Genomic DNA, 8,815 nt, shown 5'->3' on the forward strand with positions numbered 1-8,815 from the left:
GCAATACAAAGAACAGTTGAAGGGCGCACAGCTCTCGAAGCCGCTCGACTCTAGATCGATGAGAGGCTCCTCAACGAACACAGGCCCCTCGTCAAAGACGGGCTGCTCATCGAAGATGTCGCCATTCCCGTCGTAGCGTGCCTCGCCGTGAGCCGATGTCGTGGCTCGCCCAAGGAACTGCGCCGCCAGCCCGGCACCAAATCGGACTCAAACAAATCCAACTGAGCCATCATACGCTTGCGAAACCAGAGCACCACAGTTTCGATCTGGAAGAAAATTCGGACACGCCTTTCGTCGAACAGGTGAAGGACCCGAAGTCTACCGCCACCCAAGCCGATCGACAGCCGTTCATCAGCGATCAACGAGCGCCGAGGAAGCGCCGAAGGACGCCGCAAGTCGTCGGAGAAGAACCCTTGCGCCACGAAATTCTGCTGCGCTTGTTGGCGGGCGTCGACGGCAGCGGAGGCGCACACATCGGCTTCCGCGGCGTTGGCGGGCACTCGACCAGCCGCTGCAGCTGGTTCCCCACGGACGTAGGCATCATGGGCTCCGCCTCCTGCGGGCCCTCCAATCCGGTCTCCCCCTGCTGCTCCTCCGTCGGCGGTGAGGTGTGGCGAGAGTGCGAGACGGGGCGTGGGGAGGGAGCACATGCGGGAGAGGCAGAAGGAAAGGCGGAGGAAATGGCGGGCGTTGCGGGTTGTGGGAGCGGATTCGCGGCGGATGGGCGAATTGCAGCGGCAGGAGGTTCGCGGCGGGCAGGTTTCGGCGGGTTCGCGGCGGGCGTATCACGGACGCGTGCGGGTTGTTGTTTGGCGGGGCCAGTCTACACTGAGGTGTTAATAGTTAGTACAGATTAGGATATGATACCCTGTATGCGTCCGATTTTCATCGGCCCCCATCCGGCCATCCGCCATCCCCCAACCCCGTTCTTCTCCCTCCGTCCGACCGTCCCTCGACAGTGCCGAGGCGCAACCTAGCAGCCGCCCACGCGGCGCGACATCCACTGGCGCAAGCGCAATCCGCAAGGGCCCCCCGGCGCGCCGCCAGCCTCCTGGCTCGGCCGCCCCCGCGGCTAACCCAGGGGCGGAAAGGCCGGCCAGCCGCCCACACCCCATCCGGCCAGCCAGGCGGAAACGACCGTAAGAGGGAAGCCGCAGCCGGCCGCTGACTCCGATCCCACCTCTAGTCAACCCCAGGCAGACCGATCCTCTTCGTCTGACCACGACGGCCATCTCGCACGCCTACTTCCACTCAACCACATAAGTCTTTTCTGCCAGGCCTAACCTTTCCCCTGCGCCGCCTCTACTGGTTTTGCACAGTGCCGTGACGTGGGAAGACGTGGAGATCCAACGAAAATTAGATTTATTTCTTCCTTCTTCGGTGAGGAACTCAAAACTTCCCTTCTAGGTAGGATAGGTTCCCTTCTTCCAGTAGTTTGTTTTGTTCTGGGGAAAATTCCTTTCTCTCTTCCCAAATTCTTTACCTTGCCGGTCATGTCTATTTCGTATCGTATTTGTTGTAGTATTATTCTAATCCATCCATAGGTCCAACAGGTTCCTCAGCTTGCGTAAGATCCGTCTGGGTTGTCCGCCCTCCATTGGACTACCCAAGGTGCGGCGCATCCACCAGGTTCGAACGCTTCTGTTGTATCATGCTGTATGATTACCATTAAAAAATTGCACCAGATGCTGTTTATTTTTTGCCAAATAAAAATACCGAACCCCTATGTCCCCACGCTGAATTTTATTACCAGAGAGTTAAATTTTCAGTAAATTTCTCATCCTTGCTGCAAAGCCAATCTTTCTCCTCATACTAGAGTGCTTTGTTTAGGTAGGTTTCACAATGATTAATAGGAAGGAAGCAATAAAGAAATCGGAAGGGTTAATTGTGCGTCATATGTATATTAGCTATCCTGATGCTTGTTGTTTGATGTTTTGGTATGGCAGGTGGAAGATATCTGCGTAAGTCAAAACATAGAATAAGAGTGGACTGCTATTAGTTTTCCATAGGATGGAATCCTTGTGGAAGCTGACCTACTTGCTCGACCCGGCATCAGTTGCCCTCATTGCCACAGCCATTTCTGTGGCCTATGCATCAGCATCACGAGCTCTGGACTATGGCAAGGAGATGGAGAGAAACTTGGATTTTTCAGAGGCTTCCATTACATTGGATCGTTCGCAGGCTCTAATGATTCCCCTTGCAAGCTCGTGCAGTCTGTTGCTGATGTTCTACTTGTTCTCGTCTGTTTCACATCTCGTGACAGCTTTTACTGCTGTGGCCTCAGCATTGGCACTGTTCTTTTGCCTGTCTCCACACATCACCTATCTTAAGGCACGATTCAATCTAATGGACCCATTCATGTCCAGATGTTGTTCGAAGTCATTTACACGGTTGCAAGGTTTGCTGATGCTCTTCTGCATAGCCACAGTCTTAGCTTGGTTGGTTTCAGGGCATTGGATGCTAAATAACCTACTGGGGATTTCCATATGTATAGCGTTTGTCAGCCATGTGAGGCTTCCCAACATAAAGATCTGTGCACTGCTTCTTGCCTGCTTGTTTGTGTATGATATTTTCTGGGTGTTCTTCTCAGAAAGGTTCTTTGGAGCAAATGTCATGGTTTCTGTTGCCACCCAGAAGGCATCTAATCCTGTTCACACAGTAGCAAATAAGCTCAGCCTGCCTGGGTTGCAATTGATTACAAAGAAGCTGGAGCTTCCAGTCAAGCTTGTATTTCCTAGGAATTTGTTGGGTGGGATTGTTCCAGGAAGCAATCCTGGTGATTACATGATGCTTGGCCTTGGAGACATGGTAAGCACAATAAATTGTATTCTTGCAATATTTCATGCTTTTATTTTGGTTTTAGTCCTCTTTTCCTGGCGCAGTGGTGAGAAGCCTTCTCACTGAGCCAAAGGTCCTGGGTTCGACGCAGCCTCTCTGAAAAATGCAGGGGTAAGGCTTGCCTTGGTTATTCTTTACCTAGACCCCACTCATGTGGGAGCCACTAGCATTAGATCTGTCCTCTTTTGTCCTTTTATTTTTACGATGTCTGCTGTTAGTCCTTAAACTCTCTATAGAGTAAGTAGCCTTGAGCGCTTCTACTTTTAATGCCTCAACGTTTGCTGAGCTCCATATCATCTGTATTGTCTATGTGTATAAACTCTATTTTGTTTCAGAATAAGACCAAATGACATGTGAATTAACATTCTAAGCTATGTAAATGCAATTGACATGCAAAGATAGGCCATATCAAAGAAAGAGGGTAGAGGAAAGTTCTGTGTGTACCATTGAATGATTCAACAATTGCATGGTAGACCACTGAAAAAATCTGTTATAGTGTTATGACATGAGTGCCATGGAGAAAAAAATTGGTTCTATACGTGCTACTATTGTCAACACTGTTAGTCTACCTGCCATCAACCCCACTTAAATTTTCCTTTTTTTCACAACAATCTTGCCCTTGGTCATTTCGGTGACATGTGGGGTGGGCAAGCCTAGCATCCTGTGCATGCGTGGTCCCTCATTGTAACCCTAGGCATCAGCATGGATCCTGACCGGCGGCGGTGGCAGCTCAAGGGGTTAGAGCACAGACACTTCTAAGTAAGAGTTTGACATGTTCGTCTTGGATATGCCATCCTATATTCGACGTGGTTATATCAGTGTATGTTAGACTTGGTTATAGCTATATCTATAAAATTTGCTCGTCTCATTTTATGTGCATTTATATGATATATACGCCACTAATGTCTATGTATTTAGATGAGAGAGATCAGTCAAAATAACTAGAAATAAGTATTGTCTATGCATTTATATCAGCCAAAATAACAGCGTTGACATAACTCATGTAGTGGTACACATAGAATGTGAATCTTGCTGGACATACTTGTGAAGCAAGGGCAGAAACATCTTTTTACGCTGGAGATAATTGCTGTTTCACCACCTATAGACGGTAGTGGAACCTGTAGAATGTAAAAATAAATTTGATGGCACTCATGTCTAAACCAAATTTTCAGTGGCTTTTCTGGCATTGTTGAATCATTCAATGGCACATGGATTTCTCTCAAGAAGTTACTCTAGATTGTACTCAAGTTCCACTGTTCAATTTCTGTCACTTTTTGTCAAATCATAGTTTATCAAGGCAGCAAGCCTATGCACTGCACACTTCTCTGAGGACCTTGATAACGATTAAGTTTTGGTTTACAGGAATGCACATGCACTTAAGTACTGTGCACATCTATATCTAATTGGTCAGGATGCAAGTGGGTACCCATTTTGTAGCTCTGGGTCACTGTCAAGAGCCTGTTTGGTTGATGCCTATGCGACAGCTAACCTTAGGCAAAGCATGTTAGCTGGTAGCTGCAAGAAGTGGAGAACAATTAGGGCCTGTTTGGATCACAGCTAAAAATTGAACCATTTTGCAAAAAATAGATTAAATATGGGCTAATAAGGACTAATGTACTCTAACCACCGATTAACAATCATTAGCTCTAATAGCTCAGAATTAGCCCATGTTTAGTCATTCAAATTGGTATTTAAAAAACATGGGCTAATTGTTAGCTCCATGTATCCAAACATGCCTTTAGTTCATTTACATTCTATTTTTCTCGCTTTGAAATCTGTATGTTCATTTTGATGAGTTTCGGGTCAATCCAATGACCCAAAGAGGAAACTTGCATCCCTACTAATTGGGAAAATCTGCTTCCTTACTGCATGTTGCTTCTCCATAGTTCTCAGTTCAGAGATGAAACAGACCAAATAACAGCTGTGACATTATAAATAGCAAAAGTATGCCTGGTCTTGCAAGTTTTTAAGCCTAAAAACTATCCAATGACACTAATGAGCGCTATGTATCGTGTACTCATGTGGTTACAATATACAGTTCACCTGCTGCTGGTTATTGATGATTCGTGTATTCACCTCATAGGAATTTTATTTTTCAAAAGCAGCATGACTGCATCATAGTGATTTGAGTCTTTCTGCCTAGTCTGTAACTTATCAACTTTGCTCGCGCTTTTGAGTAAAATTCACTTGTACCGCTGATGATTTGAATTTAATCACCTAGATTCTTGTTTCTTCCCGCAGGCCATTCCAGGGATGCTTCTAGCTCTGGTACTCTTTTTTGATAACCGGAAGTTAAAGGATGTGAACGTTGTTCCATCAGACGTGTCTCCCCTGAGACGGCGGAATTATGTGTGGTATGCTCTAACAGGGTATGGTATTGGCTTGGTAGCTGCACTAGCTGCCGGGATCTTGTCTCAGTCTCCCCAACCAGCCTTACTGTACCTGGTAAGTGTTGTCAGATTATACAGTCAGGTTTTGGATCTGGACGTCATTGCCTTTTTTTTTCATTCTGCTAAATTATGCTTCTCTGACTTGGCTACATGTTTCATGGTATACCAAAGTTTCAAGCTATGGTGGGATTTGTATAGCATGGTGGTTGCTGTTTATTCTGACCGTTTGTGGCTTTCAGGTGCCGTCAACACTGGGGCCTGTCATGTACTTGTCATGGTTCCGGAATGAGCTGTGGGAGCTATGGGAAGGGTCTGGAACTATTCTGAACGACAAAGCTCGTTTGTTGGAGGTCTGAGATCCAAGTGGACAATAAGAAGGATCTGAGCTCACCGGGATTGAATCTTAATTAATTATTAAACATTACTTGAGCTCATACTGAAAGGGAGTATTTATAAGCTGAGTGTTCTATTCATGCATGTGAGCTACTATCTCCGTTCTCAAATATTTGTTGCCCACTAGTTCATTTTTAAACTAGACCGCGACAAATAAAAAAGAACGGAGACAGTACTAAGCAGTTGCCCATCGTGAATCATGTAACTGTTTGTAATAGAAAGGTTCAGTTCAATGCATTTCAGCTTTTTTTACCAATAGGTTCTCTTGTCTCAACAACTGCTTGATCGCAAGGCAGTGCCGTGGCTGCTGCTATACCGATAATGCAACGGCCATATCTGTCTTGTGACATATATAGCTTCTTCATCAGCTTTAGAAGTTGTTTGAAGTTGTTTTATGTCAAACATGATAAAATAAAGTAGCTCTATCTAATGACTCCTTAAAAGCGTGCTTGTAAAAGAGATGGACGAGAGATATATAGAGCTGGAAATAGTGGCTACGTCTACCTTCTGGTAGGGTTTAAGTAAGATTCAGATGTGCTAGACCGAGCCTAAAGCTCTCTTCTAAACCTCTAAAACTAAAACTAATAGGTAATAGATAAAAATAGTTGAGAGATTTAGAACATTTAGAACGGGTGACCAAGTAATTGTTAGTGTACCTCTCAAATAGCCATTAGTGTTAGCTACCTCAATCCAACTAAACCAGCTATTAATTAATTTAGTAGTTTTCTAACAACTATGTATGTACCAGAGCAATCTACGTCGACCTGTACGGATTTGATTTTGGAAGCGCGCGAATAGTGTCACATCCTTGCTATTCATTGGACACCAGCGGACTGGACAGTTGTGGCAAGTGGGACATGACACGATCGAGGACAAAATGGAAAAGAAACATGTGGTATGTGTGTGTAAATAAGGAGCGACAATGTAGCACACTCCGCCAGCCTTGCTATTCAAGCCAAGTCATGCCCAACTGGGTCCAGCACCGCCGGCGAGAGGCCAGGGCGGTTCTCGAGCACGACCTTGAGATCCTCGTCGTCGTCCTCCAGCGTGGCCCTGAGGAACGCCACCACGGCTCCCCCGATGGCCCTCCTGGCGAGGTCCTTGGTGTCCTTGGTGTTCCTCATGCACATGCAGTTGTTGATGACGTAGGGCACGCCGTCGTCGTCCAGCATGTCCATGTGCCCGTAGTCCCTCAGCACGACGTGGTACCGCGGCGGCGCGCACTCGTCGTAGAACTCGGCGTGGTTGACGCCCGCGGGGGCGCACGGCGGCCCGCCCACGTGCTTGGGGCCGAGCCCCGTGCCGACGACCAGCGCCGGCATCCCCGGGTCGAGGGACCGGGGCCGGAAGGTCAGCACCTTCGGCTCCACCTGCGCCTGCTTGGATAGCCCCGCCACGGGGTCCACGCCGATCAGCGCGGAGAACTTGAGTGGCAACGCCGCCGGCGATGTGCCTGCGTCTGCGTTGTTGTCGTCGTCGTCCGAGGCGGCGGGTCCGAGCCCGAGTGCCACGGCGAAGGCCGTGTCGCCGCCGCGGCTGTGGCCGGCCAGCGCCAGCCTGGAGAGGTCCGGCCTCACGCCGTGGAGCTGGAGGATGTTGGCGAGCACGTGCGCCAGGCCTTGCTGCTTGTCGGCGAGCCAGGCGGTGACCTGCCTGGTGGCGTCGATGTCCTTCAAGTCGTTCATGTTGAGCGTCACGCAGTAGAGCTGTGATGTGTTTTCAGAGCTCAGCAAAAGAACGGAAACATGCATGCACACGATCGATGCTTGCACGATGACGACGACGGAGACGAACCTGGGGCGCCACGGCGATGAACCCGTGGGACGCGACGTGCGACAGGAGGCTCTCATACCAGCTGTTGACCGTGTTGCAGCCGTGCAGGAAGACGGCCACGGGGTAGACGCCGGCGTCGGTGGGGGCGACCACCATGAGCGGCTTGGGCACGCTGGGGACCTGGCTGTAGTCGACGTGCCTCGCCTCCACGCGGAGTGGCCCCCGCTGGAACACCGCCGTGCCGATGGCCACCGGCGATGCCGCCATATCTCCGGGCCTACGTGTACACGAGGTGTTGCCGATCAGACAGTACGGCGTGAGTAGCGGTTGATAGGCAATGGAAAACGAGGTGCCGCCCGCTCCTAAGATTTTATAGCATGGCAGTGGCGAGGCACGGCGAGCACACGACAACGGAGCTGGGCGTGTTCCTCGTTTGCATTTGTATGTTTGCATGACGTATTGGATGCACGCGTCACGCGTGTACTGTGTAGTGCTGCCAACTGCCAGTGACCACAATCCATAAATCCGGTTTGTCCCGCGTGACTGTTGATAGGGGTGTAAGGCCGCGTTTGGTTTGAAGGACTAAGACTGCCTCCAATAAGGTCCTGTAAAGGGTTCTGTCCGTTAAATGTAGGGAACGGTCAGGTCTCCTACGTCTCCAACAAGGAACTCTAAAGCGTCCTCTAAATTTTAGAGGGTGTGCCAGACACCCTAAATAGGGAGGCACCCAAGAGTGCGCTATCCGCGCTACTCCTCCACCAGCCGCCGCGAGGAAACTTCCGGCTCCTCCTACCCCGCGCTGGCGACTGCATCTACCGGGCCCGAGCCCTCGATCCGGCGTGCTTCGCCGCCGGCATCGAGGCAGGTGGGCGAGAAGCGGGCGTGCGGTGGCAGGTCTGGCGGCGTAGAGCTCGCAACACTTGCAACCGATGAGGCGCGACCCACCGCAATCGAAGTTCCAAGCGAGGTTCCCCCAGCTCGTCGCCGGAGAGTCGCCATCGGCAAACGGCTTCGTCGTCCGCCGACTTCGTCCAAGGTTGCCGGCAAAAGGAAGCGAAGCTCGTCGCCGCCGTCGTCTTCGTCTTCCATTCGCTCCACCGAGCCAGATCCGCGAAGACCGAGGTACGATCTACACAAATCCATTGTGTATACTACTGATCCATTACCGTATTTTGTATTCTCTGTTTTTGGGGCAAGGCATTTAGGGTTTGCGGGGTGTTTTCTCCCAGATCCGGAGCATTCAAATTCATCAACTTGTATTTCATCCATGAATCCCTAATTGTTGTGTCCGGATTCATTAATTTATACCGCATTTGGGGCAAGGCATTTCAGGTTTGGGGGGTTTTTTTTCTCCCATATCCGGAGCATTCAAATTAATCAACATGAAATTCATCCACGATTCCCTTGTAGTTTTGTCGGGT

General features: G+C 49.5%; 2 protein-coding genes across 5 annotated transcripts; one reads left to right on the top strand and one right to left on the bottom strand.

The window, feature by feature from the left end:
* Window positions 1-860: 860 nt before the first annotated feature.
* LOC100284858 (signal peptide peptidase-like 3) lies at window positions 861-5,878 on the top strand. 4 transcript variants are annotated; one of them, NM_001413145.1, is made up of 5 exons: window positions 861-1,407; window positions 1,545-1,629; window positions 1,947-2,808; window positions 5,080-5,283; window positions 5,468-5,878. In NM_001413145.1, the coding sequence occupies exons 3-5, from the start codon at window positions 2,011-2,013 to the stop codon at window positions 5,582-5,584; spliced, it is 1,119 nt and encodes a 372-aa protein (NP_001400074.1). In that variant the 5' UTR covers window positions 861-1,407; window positions 1,545-1,629; window positions 1,947-2,010; the 3' UTR covers window positions 5,585-5,878. The 4 variants fall into 4 exon arrangements, with proteins under 4 accessions (NP_001400074.1, NP_001400076.1, NP_001400075.1 ...); NM_001413147.1 differs by having other exon boundaries at window positions 861-1,380; NM_001413146.1 differs by having other exon boundaries at window positions 861-1,380; window positions 1,554-1,629.
* Window positions 5,879-6,501: 623 nt separating this feature from the next.
* On the bottom strand, window positions 6,502-7,721 carry LOC100383045 (uncharacterized). Its single transcript, NM_001357101.1, has 2 exons — window positions 7,416-7,721; window positions 6,502-7,327 (listed from the first exon to the last, which is right to left on the bottom strand). Exons 1-2 carry the CDS (start codon window positions 7,659-7,661, stop codon window positions 6,572-6,574), a joined length of 1,002 nt encoding a protein of 333 aa, NP_001344030.1. The 5' UTR covers window positions 7,662-7,721; the 3' UTR covers window positions 6,502-6,571.
* Between the last annotated feature and the right edge of the window lie 1,094 nt (window positions 7,722-8,815).

This window comes from Zea mays, chromosome 1, assembly GCF_902167145.1.
Source record: "Zea mays cultivar B73 chromosome 1, Zm-B73-REFERENCE-NAM-5.0, whole genome shotgun sequence".
Classification (NCBI taxonomy): Eukaryota; Viridiplantae; Streptophyta; class Magnoliopsida; order Poales; family Poaceae; genus Zea; species Zea mays.

What these genes read in the sequence shown, in the direction of transcription:
- LOC100383045 (NM_001357101.1), bottom strand. Translation starts at nt 7,661, where the DNA reads ATGGCGGCATCGCCGGTGGCCATCGGCACGGCGGTGTTCCAGCGGGGG. An exon ending in TCATCGCCGTGGCGCCCCAG is followed by an intron (nt 7,328 to 7,415) that starts GTTCGTCTCCGT and finishes AACACATCACAG; the next exon opens with CTCTACTGCGTGACGCTCAA.
- LOC100284858 (NM_001413145.1), top strand. Translation starts at nt 2,011, where the DNA reads ATGGAATCCTTGTGGAAGCTGACCTACTTGCTCGACCCGGCATCAGTT. An exon ending in TGCTTGGCCTTGGAGACATG is followed by an intron (nt 2,809 to 5,079) that starts GTAAGCACAATA and finishes TTCTTCCCGCAG; the next exon opens with GCCATTCCAGGGATGCTTCT. An exon ending in AACCAGCCTTACTGTACCTG is followed by an intron (nt 5,284 to 5,467) that starts GTAAGTGTTGTC and finishes TGTGGCTTTCAG; the next exon opens with GTGCCGTCAACACTGGGGCC.